The 26,046-nt window shown below is 36.1% G+C and overlaps 1 protein-coding gene across 1 annotated transcript; it reads left to right on the top strand.

The window, feature by feature from the left end:
* Positions 1-477: 477 nt before the first annotated feature.
* Positions 478-25,758, top strand: LOC149265290 (uncharacterized). The gene is made up of 6 exons (XM_089402668.1): positions 478-908; positions 995-1,296; positions 22,849-22,927; positions 23,070-23,214; positions 24,699-24,894; positions 25,057-25,758. Exons 1-6 carry the CDS (start codon positions 478-480, stop codon positions 25,755-25,757), a joined length of 1,854 nt encoding a protein of 617 aa, XP_089258794.1. The 3' UTR covers position 25,758.
* The last annotated feature ends 288 nt before the right edge of the window (positions 25,759-26,046 follow it).

Below are 26,046 nucleotides of genomic sequence, written 5' to 3'. Positions count from 1 at the left end.
ATGACCATCACGCCTTGGAGGGCGATGCAAGGAGTGAAAGATGAAAAAATTGTCAAAACAATATTATCTCGTGTGAAGTCGGGGGAATTATCATTGGAAGAAATGTCTGAAGAATTTCAAAAGTAAGTTTGCTGAATTATTTTTACTTATTTCCAGGATTATAGTTATCTTTTAACTAAAACATGTTGTTATTGGTAGTATTTGTTATACATATCAGTATATTAACTTTTTCTTACTTTATCTATGCAGTCACAAAGTTTACATGAAAATTCAGGAGCAAATGGTTAAATTGTTGAATGAAGATAGTTGGGATGATGTTGTACGCAACTATCCAGATTCAAGTTCTACATCAACATTGAAAGCTTTTTATCTTGCATTTAAAAAGGTAACTTGATTTATACATTCAGTTTTAATCATCTATGTACTATTTTTAATTTAAATTAAAACTTACACATACATTTGTTTGTTTGGTAAAAGATGAAGAAAGAAGATAATGGAGCACCAGACAGTTTCAAGACTTTTATTGAAAAAATAAAGATTGAAAGACTGAGAAAGCAACGTATTAAGAATGTTGAACTTGATCCAACTCTTAATCATTTCATTTGGAATGGGCTAGACACTATTCAATATCAAGTAATACAAGGCGACTGTGAAGACATTGCGAAACTCATACCAAAAAGGGATTATGCCCTCGTTATTGCAGATATTCCCCATGGTTTCAATATTCCAAACATTTGCTATGATAATGACCCTTATACTTATCAAGCTTTTAATAAAGTGGTGGCGGGATTTAAGGAAGTGACGTCATCACCATTATGGAGATTTGTGACATTTCATTCAGACACACAGTTGGCAATGTTATTGTCAAGCTTCAAGGGGAAAACAAATTCAAGGATGCAGCTTACATGGTAAGATGTTTAAAGGTATATTTGATTAATGTTGAAAAATTAATTTATGTACAAGTTAATTGAAATTTTACTATTTTATGTTGCAGGCAAAAGTCAAATCTTCTTGACAATGAAGATCAACAATTTATAAATGACTGTGAGTTCATTCATATTGATAGTTGGGCAAAAGATGATAGCCATATGTCTATGATTTTTAATCGGGTGGACAAAAAGAGTCATAGCCAAATACTGACTTATGATGCTGTTGTGAGAAAACTAACATATGAAGACAAAGAAATGAAAGGAGAGATAGTTAACATTTATCAGAAACCACAATTATTGATTAACTATCTTATAGACATATGTTCAAATGAAGGAGATTGGGTTCTGGATTTATTTTCTGGCTCAGGTACGTTTTGCCACATGGAATTGAATTTCAATATGTTCTTTTTTTTAATTAATATGTCATTGTACTAATTTACTTCATTATTTTTTTGTGCTTGATAATTAGGTACAACACTAGCATGCTGCCTTCAAAAAGGAAGAAATTGCATTGCAATTGAGAAAGATCCATTACAATGCAATTTCATTCAGCAAAGAATTAATGCTCTTCAATTTCTTCCAGATGCAATGCAAGAAATTGGGTTGAAGAAAGGGGACTTTAGTGAATCACGTGTGGCAAAAAAGGCAAAGGAACCCCAACCACCATTACATGGAATGTATGGAAAGACACATATTGGGGGATTTGCAGACATGAAAGACCCATTAGAAGAGGAAAATGAGCAAAATGAGCAAAATGAAACAGAAAATATTGTGGAAGAGGACAATGATGAAACTCTAGAGGACGAAGAGTTTGGATTACGTGACATTCTTGATTAAATTTAAGTTATGCTTGTAACTCAAGCTTTGCAATGTTTTGACTTTGACATTTTATGAGAAGAATAAACACTCAATTAGGGTTGTTATACGTTCAATATTGGTAATATGTGATTTTTGCATTGATTTTTAAGTTAATCATTTTTTTTTTGAAAAAAAAGTAGTTATTATTATCCTTTTGACATGAAATTCATAAAAAAAACTATTATTTGACCATTTTTAGTTAATATTTTTGTATAAAAATTGTGATTTTGACATGTTAATTCTAGCAAAAAATTATCAAAACGTTTAGTTTTTTTGTTATATTTATGTTAAAAATGGTTATTTTTTATGTCCATTGTTAAAAAATGTTGTTTTTTAGAAACAATTATTTCATGTCGATTGAAAAATTAATTAAGGGGGTTGAAAAGATGTCTAAATATGTAGATTATCTAAAATTCAAACTATCGACTTTATAATTTAAAAACGCAAAACAATAAAAAGCCCACTAAAAAAAAAAAAAAATTAAGATAGAGAACAAGAAAATATGAATACAATGACGACTTCAAAAACTATCAAATTTAGAAAATAATTTTTTACATTTCACACACTAGAAAATTTAAAGTCAAAAAATAGGTCTTTTAAAAAAAGGGTGTGATGCAGAATACACACTTTTTAAAATCAGGATGAAAATCACTACCATTCACCGAGCCTCACCCACTTAATGCACATGAAAAAAATTAAAGTTCCAAAAAGCATGTTCTTAAAAAAACATGTGTATTCTGCATCAACACTTTTGAAAATCGGGTCATTTTTTTGCCACCTCTACAAAACGGGTAACAGTATCAGTTCCCGTTTCAAAGTTTACATTGTTTATAATCTAAGGTATTTTTTATACAATTTTTTGGCCAAGCGGAGCGAAAAATATTGGGCTACATGTCACTGACCGAGGGAAAGAGTGGGAAATGTTTCATTTTGGAGTTGAGCCTCTCTACAACCCACCTACAACCCACCTACAACCCTAAGCCTTTTTGCGTTCGAACCCTAACATGAGTTGCGTTTCTGAGTTTGAACCAGACAGTACCACTCCTCAAATCCTCGCCTTCCTTCTTGCTTGTTCGAACCCGTGTCCAACTACCCACTTAGACTAATTCTCTCTAATGACCACATCAACTGTGACATAGTAGTGGACTTCTCCTACTGCAACAAGCACATGAGCGAGACCTACCAATAACTTAAGCTACGACAACCGCAAATACCCAATAAGCAGGCAGGAGTGCTTGGATGGAAGAATACTACTAAGAAAGGAAAGCAAGGCAGGCTTTTGTCACTGTCGATCGATCCAGAAAATCAAGATGAGGTGGGGATGATGAATGAATGGATACCTGATTACAGAAAAATATACAGAAGGAGATGTGTTGGCATACTGGGCGGGTAGTGCGATTCATCGAGTTTAGTTTTATTTGACCGCTTTTCTACCTTTCTAGCTTGAGCAAGACATACTGCTTTCATTCAAATCTCTGAGCATAGTTTTCTTGCTTCTACAACCAAGCTACCTTGTTTCCACCCACCTAGCTACTCTCTCGTTTTCATTTCGGAGGGAGTCCATAACCCAAAATTAATGTGTTTTGTCTAGCTACAGTAACCTTCATGATCAAGGATTTAAAAAATGATGGGTTCTATGAACACCCAAAATACAAACAGAAGAAGAGGCGACGAGTCGGCTTGTGGAGTGCAACAAGCGATATTAGCAATTGATTAAGAGGAGTTAGCTTGTGGAGTGCAACAAGCGGTATTAGCAGTTGATTCAAAGGAGTCGGCTTGTGGAGTGCAACAAGCGGTATTAGCAGTTGATTCAAAGTGTTGCTGATCATAGTGTTGTATTATATTTTACCTAGCGAATCTCTATAATATACAGGTACATCCTTAAATAATGCTCTTGGCTCCTTCACAAACATGCTCACAATTTCAACTTCTTTTAAGAAAAATTGATAGACTTGAGACTTCAGAATTTTAGCTTCTTCAATTTGGATTTTGACTTTGCAAAACATGCTCAAAACTTTATTCATGTAGCTTGAACTTCAAAAATTCGGTAACCTTTAACAATGGTCTCAAAATAGGACTGATGCCCAACATATACCTTCAACTAATGCATAGGAGTGGCCTTTTTGGAGATTGTCCTTCTAGGGCTTATGCACAGAACCATACACAAATTTCGAACTATAGACAAAGGGTTTTACTCCTTTCTAAGATTGATATATTTGCGAATAGGAGGACCTTAAGTGCCTTGCAAAACTAGAACAATCCATTCTTAATATTTTCACTGATCAGTAATGTACATACCAAAGTCTGCCTAGATGTTCATAAATTCAGTGATTTGGAAGATGAGGGCCTAGGGGGTACCTTTTTGTTTTTCGCTCCAATGTGAAGAGGTGTGGCTTCTATTATGCTACTAGATAATTCCTTTGACTCTTCAAAAATATGGTCCTTACGCCTTTGCTCTACTAAAGAAGGTTTGTGGTCTTGATTGTAGAGATAAGAGGACTCTATTGATTTCTGCTTTTCATTGTTCAAGACTTGGGGAAATTGGTGTGCAAAACATAAATACTTGTATTCCTTTAGAGCAACAAATTCATCATCGAGGATTTCATAACTTGTGTAATGTTGATACTCATTATCAGAAATGCCAATGTTTGGTGCAAAATCCTTATTGCTGTCATATTTGGAGCAAAGTCTCTTGTCCTCAGAGGGATATTCTATCCTCAATTCTTGTGACAAGTCTAGGGAGGTTAGTCCAACACTTTTATAACATGACACAGTCTCAAAACCCTCCTGACGGATGCTTGTGAAGGGCTCAGAATCAGACTTCCCCTCTTCTTCGTGATCACCAAACATCGGTGGTCCATGCAAGTAGTGTATAGGACTTGCCTCTACCCAACCCCAAATATATGGTCTGATGATTGATCCATACTGATGAGAGGATCATTATGAGTGTCTAGGCTTATGTTTTCATTATTATGATTATCATGTACATAATCCATAAGGGAAGGGAGTGTTCTTGTTTTTAGTTTTGAGCATAAATACCACGCCAAATTCATCTCAAAATTGCTACTAATTTCTTCTTTTGTATCTGCAACATTTTTTCCTATGGGGCAACCAATAAAAACATCACCAACCTAATGCCAATCCTCACCAGAAAGAGTGACACATGTATCATTTGAAGGTGGTGTAATAATTCCATCACATTTTTCATGGTGGTACTCATTTATGTGTTAAGCAATCACTTTAGATGCTAAAATGGTCCTCCTTCCTATCATTGTTGCCACAAGGTTGTTTGTGTTACAAATATCTAGTGTTTTCATATTCAAATTTTGAGCATAATCTCTCTTCCATTGATGCTCCAATTTCATCTGCAACAATGTTATCATTGCCTTCAAAAATACCAAGGAGGCCTTCCTCTTGTAGGGCTATCAACAACTCTTGATATGTACCATCAAATTTCTGAACCTTGGGTGGCAATGCTTGAGGAAGATTTCAACTAGAGATTTGAGAGAATGTATGCTCTTTGGGCTGCAAGAATGCTTCAGCTAGCCACCATGCCCTTGTCCTAAAGAAAGCATAAATAACCTTATCATGGAATCTTCATGTCTTTCCATCAATTCCCATATATGCTTCATAAATGCCAGGACATGTGGGGTAGTAGAAAAAGAGTTCCCCTCAAACTGTGGAAGGTCCTTGCTATAGCTAGGAGGACATGTTTTTTGTGTGACAACCTATTATTCTCTAATACACAGAAATAAAATATGCCTAGAAACTTAAGATGCGTATAAACTCATCACATGAAACTCCTATTTTATAATCTCTCATACTTCCATGAAAATTTCATTACAAAGGTGAAATATTTATAGTGCAACCTACAACTACCTTGAACGATGTATAAGATAATCCTTTAATAAATTGTGGATGGAAACTTCAACCAGAATTGCACCTAGAGAAGTGAGGTGATCTTACATCCTAGTTGGAAATTCCATCGAGAAGGCAACCACCTGTATCACTTTGAAATGATATCTTCTAAATTGTCAGTATAAAGTTGAAAGAGTATGGGACCTGGGTGACAATGGACATCTTTGCTTTAACATGTATGGTTCTATGTATTCCATTTGTTTCTCTGCCTTGCTACTAAATAGTTTAGTATCTATGATTTATATATGCTAATTTTATTAGTTTTTGTGGGATGGTAGTGGCACACCAACTTGGGTCTTACTCACAGACAACAACAGAGGGAGAAAATCACAGTTGCTAGAGCATTTACACAACATAGCTCTAAGGAGATAACATTGTCCCAATAGTTGAAACAACAACACTCAACATCCAAGAGAAATATGCTCACCTAGCGAGAGAGAGTGGTAGCCATTTTGTTGAACACCAACATTATGAACCCTGGGCTGGAGGAACATCACAATGGGTTTCTTTTGATTTCCCACAAAATTTTGTTTGAGCTTCAGTTCTAGTCACAGTCATCATTTTCAGCAGCAGTTGCATCGTCCTACTCTACCATCATTTGGGTATAGGATTTTTCCCCTAATTAGGTCTATTTTTCCACAGAGGAATATCGGGCTCTTTTTATGATTCACCTTCATCCTCCTCTATCTCAAGGGAAGCTATTGCATCTAATCGATCTCCTGTTGGTGACTCTGTTGGGAGCTTTGTGGGAGCTCTTTGCATGAGCCATTGCCATTAGCACTATTTAGTGAAGCTATTGTAGCAAACTTCATTTCCCAATAGAAAGACATTAGATTTTGATTCTTCCACCTATTTTATTTTCTTAATTCTTTGAAAACACTTTGATTGGAATTTACTCTTCATATCACTTTTCCTCTCATTGCCTAAAATCTCAGCAATTTTATCCCAGGGAAGCCTCCCTTGAGTCGAGGAGAGGCAACTTAAAGTGTATAGGAGAGAGGGTTAGGTGATAGTGGTCTCCCTCTTAGTTACATGAAAGATTTGCTTGAGATTTAGGACTTTATGACAAATAATGAGGGTTTCTATGATAAAAAGATCTAATGAAAGTGTTTCAACAATGCAATTCTAGGGCGATCTATTTTATTTTTAGATATTTGTATCAATGTAAACAATTTTGCCTCGCTGAGAACTTTTAATGTATGTATGGTGATTGGTTTAGCACCCATTCATTTTTCATTGATTTCAAACCGTAAGTATATGATGTCAAATGAGGGCTCTTTTCAACCCTTGACAGCTCTCTTGAAGCCTTTACTTCTATGATAAGTCTCTATCCTTGAAAGAATTCTAGTACCTATAATGACTGCAAGAAATAATTTGCTGGAATTTTAATAAATGCTCTCTCATGGATCTTTAAATCTTTCTCTAATGTTTTAGATTTATAGGCAGTCTGATCAATTCTAGGTCTTTAATCCTCACTTTCGTTGCACCACTCTAATTCCTTCAATAGGTTAGAGTTAACCTCTAATTCCTCGTGCTCTGTTTCTAGTTGTAGGGTGAAATTCGTAGCACAATTATTATATTTAATTCAAGATTTAGACTTGAATTGTGTTTAAAATATTATTGTGACATCGACTTTAAATACTCTGATATGTCATGACGGTAATTCTTGTGATTTTTAAGACAATATATGATCTACAACATGATACATATGGATTTTAGATGGATTTGGGGGTTCATAGATAATTTTCTCATCTCTTATTTATCAGCACAAAATAAAAAAACACAAATTCTTTCAAGCACGAAGACTAGGAATAATTCATTTGTTAATAAGGAACAAAAGTGTAGATAATATACATAGATGAATCAGATTTCTGTTTATATCCATAGATCGGGCCCCAGTAATGTGTTGTTCATCAGGAGTATTATATTTGGCAATTAGGAGATATGGTCATGACATGAGAAGCATGAAGTTCGAGCAAAGTGGCATGAACTTCCAGTATTTCACTAAGGCTAATCTTGTGTCTACTGTCACAAACACTTGGACTCACTAGTCTCCACACAATATCCCTGTACCCAGAAAAGCATAGTTGGAATACTTTTGAGACGTGATTTTAGCATGATTGTCGCTACTGTTGGAAAGTTTGCGAGAAACTTTGATCTTCAACCTGGGGTACTACACAAATTATATGCTGATTTTGGAGATATTTTCCTATTCCAACAAGATTATTATGTTGAGAGAGCCTTTCCAGAGGATTTGCTGGTCATGTTTCGGAGTTCATGTTCTAGTTTGGAATCTCCAGATGTAGAGTCAGGGTTTGTAAGGTAGCATCACACATGTTTTCATCAGAAAGATGTTGCCATCAATAAGAAGTGGCTGTAACATTCCAGATCTTCAATGATCAGATAGAGAAGACACTTGGAGCTCCTGTTGGGCTGTAAATAAACCTAGTTTGTGCTAATTGAGGTGTTGGCCACATGATTTTGTTTTCCATTTGTTCAGGTACAATGAGGAAAGTACCTTTAGTATAAACTAATGGGTATGGCATCAAATTTTTGAAGAGCAGCAAACCAGCATTGGATTTAGTCTTTATAACAACAAAATGCAACCTATGAATGAAGGTTATGTAATCCTACACTTGGGATACACCTTAAGGCAATAAAATCTGGAGATTCGTATTTGGCGATCTAAATCATAAATGGAGAATTATTTGTTTGAAGAAAATATTGAACCCCCTCATTCATAAGGTGGAACCTATTTCATTTCTAGATCGAGTGCCAATGAACCATTAATAACTCATCCAAATTTAGGTGCAGATTCAAGGTACAAATGTTTTGTGGTTGATCTAGTTTTGGTATCTTCTACTAATGAAAACTTCCACATAGTCAATCTCTTCTTCTATAGAGGTAAAAATATCAACTAAAAGCTTAAATATGTCCACCATTTAAGTTCCAAGAAATCCCTAGCTTTCAATCACATCTATATTGGTATCTAATTGTGTTCAAGAATCAATCAAATTTGAATGAACAATGGTCCTCAATGCATTGATTCATTATCTTCACTCATAAATTCTTTAGTGACTTTTATTATTTCCATCACAGTTCTAAGATTCCCATAATTTGTTTCTAGACATGCTTGAGTTGTGGAGCAACAAAGTTGTGAGTGGAGACAAGGAAAGGTGATCCAACAATAACCCCAAAGTTGAAAATTATTGCCTTTGAGAAGAGTTTGTGACCTATTAGAGGTAATTCTACCAAACCTGAGTTGTAATTTGCAAATTGTCTTGCTAGTTGAATTGTAGTAAGTAGGTTATTTTTGGTAGAAGCCAACACCCTTCATTTGTTGATCTCGAATTATTGAGAAAATGACTCAAATTGATGAGTTATTAGAGTTACTAAATACTCTAATACTCTCTACTATAAACAACAATTTGTGGTCATCTTTGAAACACCATTAGATAGCACTTTCTTTTTTGCATAAGACATCAATTTATAACTATATTTGTAATTATTCTAAGAACTATTTCAAGTTAAGTTCTAAAGTTTCTAGTTAACCTTAAACAACCATTCATCAAAACAATTTGGCTTCTCCTACCATTTGTTTGTGATCTTCCTTAAAACATCATATTCCTAGAATATACTTATTCCTAGAGTATATTTAACTATTGGATACTATCTACTTACATGTTTCAACTTTGTTTTTTCACTCTCATACACCTTAAAAGAAAAAAGGTTTGAAACCTAATATTTAAACATTATGGAAAATTTACATTATTCATTCGCCAGGAATAGGAAAAGTGATAAATGAACTTGAATAGTCTTTGAGAATCCCAAAGGCCTTTTAAAAAAGCAAAACTAAAAAACTAAAAGTCACGTAATATTATATTATATTTGAATCTTTGTATCTGGTTATGACTTATCCTTCCATTTATGCATGCCCAACACTTTTCTTATCCAGCATAATCTCAAGGACTCTCTGTAAAAATTAAACATTTTGTAGAGTCCAAGAAGAGAGCAACAACTGAATGTCTTTAATATAAAATTTCAGGCACATTTATCTCGTACACCTTCACTTTTGAACTTTGAAAATGGTGGAGGCTCTCTCGCAGTCTTTTGAGTTTCTAGACTATTTGATTGAAGATATGTTGACATGTGTGCCAGTAGAATATATCTGGAAATTGGGCACCCTCCACGAGGAATGGAACAAAAGTCCATGGTTGATTGCAGGTGATGTGGAAAACAATCGGGATTGTTGGGCATACTCCACCCACTCAGGAAAATGGAAGAGTGCCCCTCTATCCCTTCCCTTCAGGAATTTGTATCAAGAAGATGCAAAGCAAATTCCTGCTCCCTTTATTTACCTAGCATCAACAACAAGCCTGTTCTTGTTTCAAAGAAATGTCAACCGCTCCAAATGTAGTTTTAAATTTTGGAGAAGGCATTTATATTAGCAAGTGTAGGTTATGAAATATTTGAGGAATTTCAATTACACCTCAAATTTTCAAAAATTTTCTATTTCAAATTTGGATTTTGAAATATTTTAGAAATCCAAAGTATATCATCAAATTTTCAAAAATTCTTTTTCTTGATACAAATTATGAAATATGTCGAAAATGTTTAGTACAACATAGGAGTTAAACTTCCTCCAAATAGTTCTCTGAGCATCATGGTTGGCTAAGACTTGGTAGCCATAGGAGCTGCAATAATGCTACAATAATCTTTCCCATAGGAGCTGTCCAAAGTGGGATTTGGCCCTAGTTGCCAATTTAATAGGTATTTACATGGTTGAAACAATTTCAATATGCACAGATGTTTGGCCTATCTAACTTAATAATGGGCATTTCTAGAAAAGCAGTTGAAATTCTGGTTACAAATCATGTTAAGATTATGAATTAAAAATAGTTGTACAATGTTTTGCCGAGTTCTGGTACAACAATAAATAAACTCTCAAATTTGTTTTAGTAATATGTTTATTTCTGGCTTCAGTTATATTTGAGGAATCCATTTGATAGTACATTTTGAATCAAGGTGTTTCATCCAAATAGTAATATTTCTTCATTTTTTGGAGCTTTGAATTGAAATTTTATAACTTTCTTCCTTGCTCTTTGTTTTATAATAACCAATATGCTCGTGGAATTTTACTTACTTTTCCATTTATTTATGTGCAAAAACATATGGAGTTGTTTTATAAAATTGCTACCAGTGAAGAGAATTTTATCATTGGCGTGGTCAAGTGTCGAGAATGTTGTACATTTTCTTAAATTCGTGATGAAATTGTGGATGATGAAATCATTGGATACCCTTTTGATTTTATCCAGGATGGAACATGTTTAGATCCAAAGTAAAAGAAAAAATGGAAAGTTTGTACAACACTTGAAGGCATCGAGTGGAAACTAGGCACATTTGATGTGGAAGAAGAGTGTTCAAATGCAGTGGAAACAATACCAATCTTTGAAAACATTGAAGTGAATGTGGAGGGACCTATGCATAAACAACCAAGAGTTGAAAATATGTCTTTGTCAGTGGAACAAGCCATAGTTGTTGATCCTAGTGTATTGGCATCTTGGAAAGAAAAAGTTAAAAGTTTAATGGAAGAGTTTGTCAATGAGAAAATTACTCTCAAAGTATATTAAGAAAAGGGAGAATCTAAAATAAATATCCATTGTGAAATTTGTGGCATTGATTATGGAATAGGTTATGTATCCTTGGCAGCGCGAACAACATGCAACTTCAAAAACCATCATATGAAAACAGGGGCCCATCAACAATGCCTATCAATGTCAAGTGGTAGTGAAATTCCTTCATGTAATGAAGTACAACAAACAATGATGGTTGGAGATCAATTTCATATTGATCAAGCAATCAAACTTCTAGATGATTTCAAAAAGACACAAGAGCCTAATCTGTTCAAGGCAGTGGAAGAAACACTTGTAGATTATAAGGACATGAAAAAAGTGAGAGTTAAATGTACACGATGCAATAAATGGTTTTGTTTAGTGCAGACAAGTGGTAATATTGTCAGTTCTCTAAATGAACACATGAAATCAAAGAAGCACACTGCTACTACTACAAATGAGGGTTCACATGAGGAGATTGGGATGAGGAGTGGCACGGTTGGGAGACCCAAGAAGCCTACCAATGATAAGTTCCAACAAAGTTTGACTAGGTTTTTGGTCCCATTATCACCATTAGTATTACATAGGGGTTCTACAAGTGCAGATCCTTCTACATCAGGTGTGTTAGTTAACAGCTTAGACTAAACTTGAATATGAATTTGTATATTATTTTATTTATCTTACTTCAAATTTATTTGTTTGTTGTCATCTTATTACAGCTCAATTATCTCCCTTATTACTACAATTTTTGGGGTATTAGTATCCTTATATTGATAGAAATGGGGAGAGATCAGAAACAAAGGTCCTAATGGATGATCAAAGGGTTGGAAAATTATGGGCCATAGAGAACCATACCAAGATTATGTTATATTATGAGGGTATTGAATGTCGTATTGATGGTACATATAGGCATATTCATTGCCAGAGGGCTTCTGAAACAGGGATCCCATTTGATTCATTAACATGCAACTTTTGTAAGTTGGTTCCAGAATGTGATGACTTCAGGATGCGATTATATTGTGAATCAATGTGCACCAATAAAACAAGTGAACGAGATATAGGAAAAGGTAGAAGAATTGACTATTTGACTCAAAATGAAATGAAGAATGCTGCAAGGGTTACAAATTCTAACCATAGATCAATAATGCAATCTCTTTGGTGGGAGAGGACAAAGGTTGCTACATTCTCTACTAGAATGAAATCCCTAAAGGAAAATTTGTTTGAATCGACAGAAAGGAAGGATGTCTTTAGGTTTTGCAAGGATGTGTGTGAGGCACATAAGCAAGGAAAATTACAAGGTAAAGATGTAGTTTGGGAATTTTTCAAGGATATTTTTCATAACTTGATGCATGCAAAAGAAGAGAGAAGGTATAGTACATCGACAAAATCCCTTTATGAGATGATTAAGTTATGGGGAGGTCCTAGATTACATAGCTTTATTAGCTTGAATCCGGATGGTCCTTCAATATCTACGACTTTAATGCAAGTTAGAAAGTGATTAGCATATATCCCCAGGGGAGCACGAACATATTTTTGAGGTAGTCGGAAAATTTTATGCTTCTTATAAAGCCAAGCATGGTATATATGGCCCAATTCTTGTATTGCTCGCTAAAGATGAAACAATTGTGAAAAAATATGTTAGATGGGTAGAAAAAAGCAATACACTGGTGGGGTTTTGTGGTACGAAATAAGAACATCAATGTCAATCACATTTCTTAGTGAGAGTTGGTGAAGGAGCTGTAGGCTATGAGATTATAACAAATTCTTTTAAGAACAATGTTATTGGCCATTATGAATGTGTTATTATTGCAAACCCTTTACATGAAAAGCTTCCTCATTTGGTTTTGGTTGTTCATCCAACATGCAATAGGTTCAATGCAAATTTTGTATATCAACAATGGGAAAAGGTAGAATTTGTGTGGAAGAAACACATGGAAAATAATTTGGGACCTATTGTTGGTCATTCCTCGGATGGGGATAGCAGAAGAAGACAACTTATGTTGAATGATTATTCTTCAAAATCAGGTCTTTGATATCAAATTCCTTGGGAAGGGTGGAGGCTAACTAGGTTGTACAATGGTTGCAATGTAACAGGATTGCATGACCAAGATTACATCCACAACAACAAAAAGCTAGTGAATCCTTTGTTTAGCGATTGACAAGAATTTGTTTTAGGAAATGATTATATAAGTTTTGGTCATGTCAGAATGGTTTATCACACTTTTAAAGTGAATGATCACAAGCTCAAGGGTGAAGATATAGAGAGGATGGATCGACAAAATTGGGGATTCGCACAACGCATTGCTTCAAGGAATTTCAGAGGTGTTTGAAAGAGTTGAGAAGTACACCAAGTGGAAATTTAGAGAGGACACTAGCTACAAAGACTTATCTAATGATTGTTGCTGACTACATTGACATCTTTATGTCTCATAGTTTGAGCCTTTGGGAAAGGGTTCGAAATGCTTCACGAGTTCATCATTTCTTCACATTATGGTTATGTTGGGTACAAAAACAATCTCATACTAATGTCAACATAAATTTCATTAGCAAAGAAGCATATCAAGATGTGAAAATTTCTTTCCATTTTGCAGTTTTGTTGATGAGATTGTTTCGAGATCATTACTCTAACTTTCCATGTGTTTTGCACCTGACTAGGTCAGATGTATGTGAGAACTTCTTTAGTAAAGTTGGTGGGATGGTTGGAGTGGAGAGGGCCTATGATTTCACTGACTTGCTTCATGCTGTTGGAACCCTTAATAGAGTTGTTGAAGAAGAATCAAATCCCCAAGAGCTTCATTTTAATAAATCTTATAAGAAGCAAGAAATCATTTGGAATAGATTGCACCAAGAAAAAATACAAAAAATTGACAAATTGTTGCAATATGATTCAATATGCATAAACGCTAAAATTATAGAAGCCCTTAACACTGGATTGAAGGATGCATAAGACATTTTATCAACTCTTGGAATGGAACCAAAAAATTACACTCAATCTTCTTGGTGGGTTAAACCATGGACAGAGGATCAAAATTATCTAACATTTCAAATTGTGGATGAAGTAGTTGATGCTTCTCCACCGAGTTGTTCCAACTCTATATTCCAATCTTCGTCATCATTGGTACACAATGAAAGTGAATTGAAAATAATGGAAAGTGAGTGGAGACACGAGTTAGATGAAATTTTAGATTTCATTGATAAAATGGAAGCAAAACAATAAAGCCAGTGGTGGATCTTGATGGTAATGATATGTTTAAAATATGTTTGGTTAGTCAGTTGAATGGAAATTTGACATTATCCAAAGATAGGTTGAAAAAAGTGAGAAATGGGGTCTACTTTAGGCAAGATGAGAAGGCTTCACAAAAGGGTGTTGCAATTGGCTTTGGAATTGGATCAAATTGTGGGGTGTTGTTTGAAAGCAACTCAATTCCCCCCAATGAACGTACTGCAAGAAAAGGTGTTCCTCGAAGTACAAAACAAGGTGTTTCTTGTGGAACGTGGTACGTTGGAAGGGTTCAAAGAATAAGAAAGAAGGATGGTAATAGGGTGTTTGATTATCATAATGGCATTGACCTTTTGGATAGATAGAAGGCATCGAGCTTCAATTATGTTGGTATAGTAGAATAAATGGGCAACGCATGTATAAGTATGATTTGACAGATCATGTTTTTCTACAACTTGAATCTGTTATAGCAATTGAAAACTTATCATACAACGCTAGGAATGATACATACAAATTAGAAGAATGTGATTACAAAGTTTTTTCAGATTTTGTGAAAATTTTGAACAAGGTAGATTTTCAAAACATTCTACTTTCTCTTTCCTTATGTATTTCCATATGTTGGATCATTTATAAATAATTATTGGTTGTATTTTTGTTGATTTGTTTGTATGAATTTGATGTTAATTTTGTACTTTTTGGTTTTAGGTCTAGTGAATAGTTCAAATGGTGAATGTTCGGGATAACTCAACCTTTTTTTGCTACCTGCTTTTTGGTGTAAGTTTCTTTCACTAGCCATTCATCCTTTTGTAGTTGTGTTTTATTCAAACATTAATTTGGTCCCTTTGATGTTGGTCCATTTAATCATGAAAAACAAGAAGAGGTGGTTCATTTTTCATGAATATGTTTTGTGGATAGGTATGTGGTTCTTCTCACTAGTGTTAACATTTTCCTTGAATTTTTAGATTAATGGTTCGCTTTCTAGAAAGGATATGAAGGATCTCATGGCACGAGCTTTAGTCAAGATGGTTTCTTCTCACTCAAGTCAACATATTTACACCAAAGCAATGTCTAGCAGATGAAGTGCATTTTATTTTGAATGTTTATGTGGTAGTTGGGTTTCCTATTTTTTAAATTGGACATATAAATCAGATTTTGTAGTTCAAATGTGCCATTAGAGTCGTTTTGGAAGTATTTATGTTTTGGCCATACGCATGGGGTCTACAATAGTTAAATTGCACTTGGTTATTATTGTCAATTGAGTCCTTAATCAAATTTTGGGAATTTCCTTTCAGTGATTTCACTAAACGACATTAACATTAATTAATATTTGTAAAGGCTTTTGGACATGTGATGGTAGTTTGTTTTTAAATTGTTTGCAACTTTATTGAGATATGTGCTTCTAGTATATTGTTTGGGTGATGGCACTTTGCTTTCTTATTTTTGCCTACATTGATATATATGTGTTTGATGGGTCTTGAAATGTGTGCATATGATCCAAGGGCTATTTTAAGGTGAATGGTATATGATTTTTTGCAACTTTTAGATTAACAAGAATCTGATAAGGTGAATGGTATGCAAATTTTATTTGATTTTATTTTTCCAAAGAAAGAATGCATATGTTTCTATTTCATGGTTTGGAAAAGGAAAATACATAGAAAAGTTCTTATAGCATGACATATCACCTCCAAAAAGGAAAATAAGGCCACTTGGTGGCCACCTTTCACAAAATTTCATACAGAATATACCTATGATCTCTCCTGAGAACACAGAGAGAGGAAAAAAATATGCATTGTTAAGCAAGGTAGGTTGTCAATGGGAGGCGATGTAAAGCTAGTTCCCAGTTTTACGTTGCTTATTGGTCTCTCCATTATCCCAGAATCTCCAAGATGGCTGGTAAGATTCTAGAATTCTTGAATTATTGCAATAAATGATATTAACTACATAAGCACTTTGAAAGGACACTTCTGAATCAATTTGAATATCACACTTTGAATATCATGTAGTTCATACCCTTGTTATTGGGCACTTCTGAATCAATTTGAAAGGATCTTGGGTCATTATGAAATGATTTATTTTTTGAGGCTAATTCGTATCTATATTGCATTTCCTTTTGGCTCATTTAAGGCATAGACTAACCCTTTCTTGAGGCCCTTCTTGACCTTTTTGAGACCCCCACCCCCCATCTGAGGCATTTTTGTATTAATTTCAGGTCTGTTCTAGGACCTATTTGGGCCCTCTTCTTGGTAGACCTCAGTGGTATTTGACCTAATTATTTTCAATGGTATCTCTATGGACAAAATTTGGGATTATTCTGAGTGAAGTTGGAGGACATTATTGTGTTATCTATCTATGGTTTCTAGAATACTATGATGCTCATTTAAGCCTCTATTCTGGGATCTTCTGAAAGCAATCTATATATATTAAAATACCTGCAAGGCAGATTGTTTGTAGCCTTATCCTCACCATTTGTAAGATTTATCATTTCTGCCAAATTTGAAGGGTTTGTTGAGCTATATCTAGACCTCTTTGGAGTTGCATCTAGGACTGATCAAGGGCTTATTCAAAGAAATGATAGAAGCATGTAAGGAAATTATGGCTATAATCAAATCATGCCTTGCTTCTGAAATAGTTACAAGAAGTCTATTATTGGCCATCTCAAGAGAAGATCTCTCTTCACTACTGGTATTGGTGTATTTTCTTAAATTTCAATTTGATTTTATGTTTTTCAATAATGATTATTATATTAGAAAGTGTATTATGTACAATTTTGATTACTTTCTATTGCCTTCCATGAATTAAATATTTTTTTTATCCACAATGTTTGACTATTTCAAGGTTATCTTGTAGTCATATCCTAATATTTTACATATTGCTTAACTATTTTTACATAGTAAATGTTGGTGCAACAGAGAGCATGGGACTTCCATCCCAGAAACATGTTATCTATAGGTGGATGTGGCAGCATAAGGTAGAGGTGTTGTAAATGGACATCTTTTGGTTAGCTATTTGAAGCATTACTAAGAATAACTTGCTATTGAATACAATAACTATATCTATTTTTTTAATCCTTTGTAGCACCTTGTTGACTGTTTATGTACTGTATCTATTATTAAGAAAATATTGTTTTCAACACCATGCCTACTGTGTGTTGGAAATAATACTGAGAGGGGGGGGTGAATCAATATTATCAGATCAGATAAAACTTTTCAATTTCATACTCAGATTCATACACGCAGCTTCAGTTAAGGATATCGGTGTATATACGCGACTTCGTTAAGGGCAACTAGCGTACATGGAGTAATCTTATGATTCAGTTAGCTTATCTTCAGTAAATGAATCAGAATATTATTAACCATATTAACAGTAAACAGGTGCAGTATAACAGAACAGATCATCACACATAAGGCACACACATGAATACCATGATATAAGGTGGAAACCCAATGTGGGTGAAAACCACCTGCTGCAATTTGCTTCTATCTTCCTTTAATAAGAAACCTCTTTTACAATGTACTGGTGCAGTCCTTTACCAGCACGCAGGCTACAACCTGCAGAGGGCTACAACCCTCATAGCTCTTGTACTAGCCAATCCATTTACTAGTACGTAGGTGCCAACCCTATAGAAGGCTACAACCTTCACTCGTTTTCCAGCTGCTCCTGGAAGGGAGCTACAACCCCCTGGCTCTTGTACTGGCTGATATGTTTACCAGTACGTAGGTGCCGGCCTACGATCTTCCCGGGACCACGTTTCATACATTTTCATACTGGATCCATAAGACAATCACCATTGTAGTACAACCTGCATCATCAATCACTGAAACACCCAATACTGAATCACTGAAACCCTGTCAAGAACACAGACAACATAAAAACAACCAGATCCAACTCCATCTTCATACTTCACATTGTATACGCTACTTCGACGAACCCAACCTGTGTGTATACGCTCTTTTACCAAAACCAACCTGCGTACAGATCTGCAAATTCAAGCTTAAAACTCCACAGCTATATCAGACATCAAAACATACCCAGATCATAATAATAATCAACATGCGTCAGTAGATCTAGTCTGTCCACAGTCAAACCATATGAAGATAATTATTCCAAGCCTTGAGATCTCATTCCATCATCCTCCACATGAGTGAAACCTTGGTTCAGATCACCAACCCATAACCAGCAATTGGATCTCACACTTCCTCAGATCTTCATCACTCACACACACTCACTACATCCTCTAGCCTAATGATCTTTCTCCTTATATAGCTTTAGGCCCTTCACAATACCACGGTCCAAAACCATAGTAACCCAATACCATCAACTCAATACTAGGGATCAACACATCTGTCGAGACTCCATGGTCCAAAACCATAGGCACAAATTCCAAGGACTAACTACCACGGACCAAAAGCAAGCTTTCCGACATGTACGCTCTTTTCCGTTCATGAAACTGCGTGTATACCCTACTTGGTATATAGCGAACCTGCGTACACGCGACTTGGTATATAGTGAACCAGCGTGTATACGCGACTTGGGCTTAATGAACCTGCGTGTATGAACTTTCTTGGCCTGCTGTATTAAGATCTGTCCTCTGATTAAGTTTCCATCACCTGTACCAACCTCTGAGTGAGTTTCCATCAAGGACAACACTTGAATCATAATGCCAACAATCTCCCCCTTTGGACTTGATGGCAACCACCACACCAAGTCACTCTCCCCCTTTGACATCAAGGGCAAAGGGCGGACCAAGATAATCTCTTCTTTGGTATACCTTCTGTTGTCCATACTCCCCCTGAGTACTTGCTAAAATCTCCAAATGTGCTCCCCCTTTGTGTATGCCAAAGTGTACCTGCTCTTGCTGAATTGTGCTGTTCATGATCCCCTTGACTGTAGGCAAGATCTCCAAAAGATGTTCTTCAAGAATAACAAAGACTTATACATCATAGAAGACCTTCCTATCACCAAAAGACTCAATACATACATTCATCACCCAACCTAGTGGGGATATACCAATATTGACTCATCCACCTAACCATGTGGAGATGATAAGACATGAACATTACATCATTCATCCCAGGCATAGTGGGGAAACCAACATAGGCCGTTATATGACCTTGACATCATAAAAGAGATATCACAAAAGAGATACATGACATAGTGAAGAAATATCTAGACCAAGACTTATGAAAGCCACCAGCAGCATCATGATCTGTACCATAAGCATCAGCCTGCAATACCATTCCTTTGATCAAACAGCAAGATGTATCATTTAGCTTCATAGACTTTATCAACAAATTCTAACCATAATGCCAACAATGCATTATTTGAAGTATATGCTCCCCCTGAGCAAGTATCAAGACATTTCCAGACATCCTCAGCAGACTGTAACTGTTAACCAATAGAGCATATACTGGACTGGATCATATCAGACCCCTTTCTGAGTCTGTTCCCACTGCTTTTCCACAAACTGACATATACACAACTTTACAGTGTAGAACTCGCGTATATACGCGACTTTCCTTCATTAAACTTGCGTATGAGAATTAGAACACTGAAGTTCTATACCTTCAGCTCCCCCTGAGTCTGTTATGTCTGTGATGTGCTGAGTACCCTGTGTTGTGCCACATCTTTCTGACTGAACTTCCTTCTTCTTCCATATCTTCAGGCATGTTGATGATTTCTTCTTATCATGAGCTTTGTTCCTGCAATCCTTTGCTCTATGTCCAAACTTGTTACATGCATAGCATCTTACATGTTTCATATTCCTCCTATAGCAATCAGCAGCTTTGTGGCCAAACATATTGCAAGAAAAGCAATATCCATTAAAGTACCTTGAATGTGATGATCTTTCTGCATGATGGTCTTGAAACCTTCTTCTTCTACATATGGCTGCAACATGTACAAGGTTATGACATACATAACATTCAACATTATTCATGGGAGGAGTAAAAGATTTTCTTTGAGGAGTCTCTTTCCTTGATTGTTGATGGGGTTGTCCTTTCATCTCCTTGTAGAGCCTTTCAGATTTTGCATTAGAGATTCTTGTCTTACTTTGTGAACCAGATTCACCTTCAATAGACTCATGAAAACCAAGACCAGTTTTGATAGCAGGGGACCTTTGACTACTAAGAATATCATCCAAGATCTTAGTACTATCTTGAAATCGTAATAGTTTATCCTTTTCTTCTAATTTACTTTTCAAGATATTTACCTCAACTTGATGTTGTTCTTCTTTTTCCAGACATTGCTTCTTCAAGGTCTCTTCAGCTTTCCTTCATTCATCCAACTGATGCCTTAGTTCAAGGATCTTGTTTTCTTGCTCTTTATTCAGCGCTAGCAGCATTTGTCGAATTCTGGATGCACATTCCAACTGATCTTTTAATATGATGATTTCTTCTTTGAGGGCATTCTCCCTTTTGCTAGGTAGATCTTGCTGATCTATGATTTGATCTGATGCTTCATTTGCTTGTCCATCTTCAATCTGAGGTGATTCAGGATCTGAATACTTGCTTCCACTCAACGGTAGGTTGTCATTGTTCCTTTGAGCTGTCTTCTTCTTCTGACGTGCTTTCTTCCCCATTGTTCTACGAATCTCCTTCAAGCGATCAAGCTTCTCTGAAGGACCTGCTCTGATACCAATTGTTGGAAATAATACTGAGAGGGGGGGGGTGAATCAGTATTATCATATCAGATAAAACTTTTCAATTTCATACTCAGATTCATACACGCAGCTTCAGTTAAGGATATCGGTGTATATACGCGACTTCGTTAAGGTAAACTAGTGTACATGCAGTAATCTTATGATTCAGTTAGCTTATCTTCAGTAAATGCATCAGAACATTATTAACCATATTAACAGTAAATAGGTGCAGTATAACAGAACAGATCATCACACATAAGGCACACACATGAACACCATGATATAAGGTGGAAACCCAATGTGGGTGAAAACCACTTGCTGCAATTTGTTTCTATCTTCCTTTAATAAGAAACTTCTTTTACAATGTACTGGTGCAGTCCTTTACCAGCACGCAGGCTACAACCTGCAGAGGGCTACAACCCTCATAGCTCTTGTACTAGCCGATCCATTTACTAGTACGTAGGTGCCAACCCTACAGAAGGGTACAACCTTCACTCATTTTCCAGCTGCTCCTGGAAGGGAGATACAACCCCCTGGCTCTTGTACTGGCTGATATGTTTACCAGTACGTAGGTGCCGGCCTACGATCTTCCCGGGACCACGTTTCATACATTCTCATACTGGATCCATAAGACAATCACCATTGTAGTACAACCTGCATCATCAATCACTGAAACACCCAATACTGAATCACTGAAACCCTGTCAAGAACACAGACAACATAACAACAACCAGATCCAACTCCATCTTCATACTTCACATTTTATACGCTACTTCGACGAACCCAACCTGCGTGTATACGCCCTTTTACCAAAACCAACCTGCGTACAGATCTGCAAATTCAAGCTTAAAACTCCGCAGCTATATCAGACATCAAAACATACCCAGATCATAATAATAATAAACATGCGTCAGTAGATCTAGTCTGTCCACAGTCAAACCATATGAAGATAATTATTCCAAGCCTTGAGATCTCATTCCATCATCCTCCACATGAGTGAAACCTTGGTTCAGATCACCAACCCATAACCAGCATTTGGATCTCACACTTCCTCAGATCTTCATCACTCACACACACTCACTACATCCTCTGGCCTAATGATCTTTCTCCTTATATAGCTTTAGGCCCTTCACAATACCACGGTCCAAAACCATAGTAACCCAATACCATCAACTCAATACTAGGGATCAACACGTCTATCGAGACTCCATGGTCCAAAACCATAGGCACAAATTCCAAGGACTAACTACCACGGACCAAAAGCAAGCTTTCCGACATGTACGCTCTTTTCCTTTCATGAAACTGCGTGTATACCCTACTTGGTATATAGCGAACTTGCGTACACGCGACTTGGTATATAGTGAACCAGCGTGTATACACGACTTGGGCTTAATGAACCTACATGTATGAACTTTCTTGGCCTGCTGTACTAAGATCTGTCCTCTGATTAAGTTGCCATCACCTGTACCAACCTCTGAGTGAGTTGCCATCAAGGACAACACTTGAATCATAATGCCAACACTGTGTCTATTGTGTTTCCATTTATTGCAATTAGCTATAATTTATTATTTTAACATTAATCTAAACTATAAATAAAACCATTGAGTACCCATGTACAAAGCAAGATTGGTTCATGTTCTGGGTGACACTGATTTTTCTTTCTTTCATATGCAGATGAAAATGGGGAAACATGGCTTGTTTGTGTTGCTTTTCATCCTGCACTGCGTGTTGTTGCTGCAACATGCAAATGGAGGTGAAGACATAAGTCTGAAGATGGAGATGAAGATGATCCATGAGCAATTGACAAGAAGACATGAGGTGATACAGACACTTTTACGTGTGGACTCCATCAGAACAAGGTCTTGGCAATACAAGAATACTTCTTATCATCACAGGAGGCTTGGAACTTCAGGCTTTGAAATGTCAATAGCCTCTGGTGTAGTAGACATGGGAGCTGCTCTTTACTTCATGAGTGTGAATGTGGGAACCCCTCCTCAGCAAGTTCTACTGGTTCCAGACACAGGCAACGATCTTGTGTGGGTGAATTGCAATCCCAAGATCCAATCTGCTACCACAAAGCCTCTTCCCACTTTCAGACCCAGAAAATCCTCATCTTTAGCATATGTTCCTTGTAATTCCAAAGATTGCAGAGAGATTTCCCAAACCCCATCAATAGCATGTTATGGTTCCACGAAGGCCTACAAATACAACCAGGGTTACTTGGATGGCACCACCACCAGTGGCCCTTATATCTGGGATACCATAACCTTGAAGTCCACCAATGCCAATGGTAGGCTATTTGGGGCAAAAGGGGTATTGATGGGATGTGGAATGTAGAACCTGTTAGGCCCCTATACTACTAGTGTAACCCCTTATTGTTATTATTACAACCCACTTATTACCCATGTAGTGCCCATATTGTTACTATTGTGCCCCATAGAAGCCCACTATTGTTATTATTGTGCCCTTACATTATTATTGTTATGTCGGCTCTAATTATGTTATGACCCCTTAGACTCCTATATATAGAAAGGAGGTTTTCATTTGTATCATCCAAGAATTGTTCATTTATGTAATGTAAAGGAGGTTGCCCCCTCGGAGAGGCTGAATTTTAAGGCATTGATCTATCTTTTCTATCTTTTTCTTGAGCTGGTTCCATAACAGAACCAACCTGCAGATGTTTCAGAATCAATTGAAGAGTGCACTGGAGAAGACAGTGTAATGCCCACCTTGAGTCAGATATCATACCTCCTTTTTCAAGTGATTTTCAACAAGTGATATTTTTGTGCTTACTGCAAGACATTTTCCTTGATATTTTTGTGCTTCCACCATCACTTATATGTGACATGAACTATAGAATGAAATTGTTAATAGTTTATTCCGCCATATAAACTGATTTTTTTCTCAGTGGCATATATTCTTCTACCTATCTCCTTTCCTTATGTGTCAGTCATATCCATCCATGATGAGTATTCTTGCTAACCCTGCACATTTCTCTTGTACAATGATTGGTGGCATTGTTAAGAGTGTTCACATAAATGACATAAGTTGGAAATGCAAGTGCAAAAATAGAGGAAAATGTGGGTGCCTAATAAATAGGAACTGGGTGCTTAATAAGCATGAAGTGAGGTTTTGAGCCCCATGTTTCACCAAATCAATTTCATACCTTAGGAGTACTAGAGAAAACAGTGAACATATAAGGTGTTAGTGTGGACCTCTCAAGTTACAATGAGAACGCAGGTGCTTGAACATGGTGTTAAGCTTTCAACCCTAAGCTTTGCCAACTCAAATACTTAAATTTTCTTTTGTGTCATTCCCAAATGAAGCTATTTCCTTCCCGTCACAATGCAAATCAAAATTAGTTTAAAATATTAAGCCCTAACTAGTTGTCAAATAAATCTATGTCCTAAAGATTATTTATCACTCAATTGTTTAAGAATGTTTACAATGTAGATGCAATGTGCACAGTACAAGTTTTGGATTCATATATGAGATGCTCTTCTAAATTTCTAAACTGATTGTAGAGATTCAATGGTATATCTTGTACTGTGCTGAAATTCTTTTTCCAGCTTATTCTAAAGAAGGGTGAGACACCCAAAAAATATGAAGTTGTTTTTATCACCCCAACAGGTGAAGACTTCAAGACAAAAAGGGCAATAGAGCGGTACTTGAAGGAAAATCCAGGAGGGTCGTCTATCTCTGAATTTGATAGGAGCAGAGGTAAAGTTTGTTATTTTATTATTTTTTCCTGATCTGAACTTATGTTCCTACATGTCTTTGTTTATGTTTTGTTTTGTTTGTTTTGTTTTGTTTTGTTTTGTTTTTGTTTTGTTTTGTTTTGTTTTGTTTTTTTTTTTTTTTTTTGAAATCCCTATACCATAGGTGAGGTAACACCAACAAGGAGATCTTTAAGGATAAGTGAAAAAGTAAAGGAATCACCAGTCAAAACACCAGAAAGTGAATCGAAGAAAAAACCAAAGAGATCTAGAAAATCAAAAGGAGATTCAGAAGATGCAGAGAAACAAGAATCACAAGTAGAAGCTAGTAAGGAAGAGGAAATGCATGATACCCATCATGGGGAAGATATGGCTGAAACAGGGGAAGATGCTGATCACAAAAAGGAAGAAGAAGGGAAGGGAGAAGATGATCTTGATAAGAAGAAGGAAGTAGAAGAAGGGAGAGATGACAAAAGGGAAATAGAAAACAAAGAAAAAATACATGGGTCCAAAACTGAAGAAATAAATAAAATGGATGAGAAGGCAAAAGACATGGCACCAAGTGTCATAAAGAGAGATCCACTGCTGGAGAATGAAGAGAATCACAAGGATTTGGAGAGTAAGGGAGAGCCTCAGGAACCCAAGCAAGAATCAATTGATGTAACAAAGGAGAATGGTTTTGATGGTACAAGTACACTGGAGAACTGTGCCCAGGTCAAACATGCAGAGCCAGTGAAGGAAGTGCATGACCCAATGGAAAAAATACTTGAAGGTCAAGCAGGACAAATGGCAGATGAGATTGGTTCACTTTCCAACCACACTGCAGTAAAACAGACCCCTGAGCCCCCACTTAATGCATCCAACTGAACTTCTATGGTTTAAATTTGTGCATTGTTGGAGGTTAGCTTCTTAATTTACACATTATTCATTGGGAGTTCTGCCCTAGGTTTAGAGTTTGAAGAGAGGATGAAAACTCTAGGAGTGTTTCTTTAATTTTGAAATGATATATTATTGCTATCCTACATATCATAGTGAAAATGGAACCTGGATTTTGCAGCGACTCTTGCTACAGTTGCATAGTCACAGATTAGTTGCCATGGTTTTGGTTCTTTGGCTTGCATTTCTTATCAATTTACTTTTTGTAAATTTAACTTAC

This window comes from Pinus tabuliformis, chromosome 6 (assembly GCF_031772625.1).
Source record: "Pinus tabuliformis cultivar Carrire ecotype Pingquan chromosome 6, CPIR1, whole genome shotgun sequence".
Taxonomy (NCBI): Eukaryota; Viridiplantae; Streptophyta; class Pinopsida; order Pinales; family Pinaceae; genus Pinus; species Pinus tabuliformis.
This window is presented reverse-complemented; position numbering and strand designations above follow the sequence as displayed.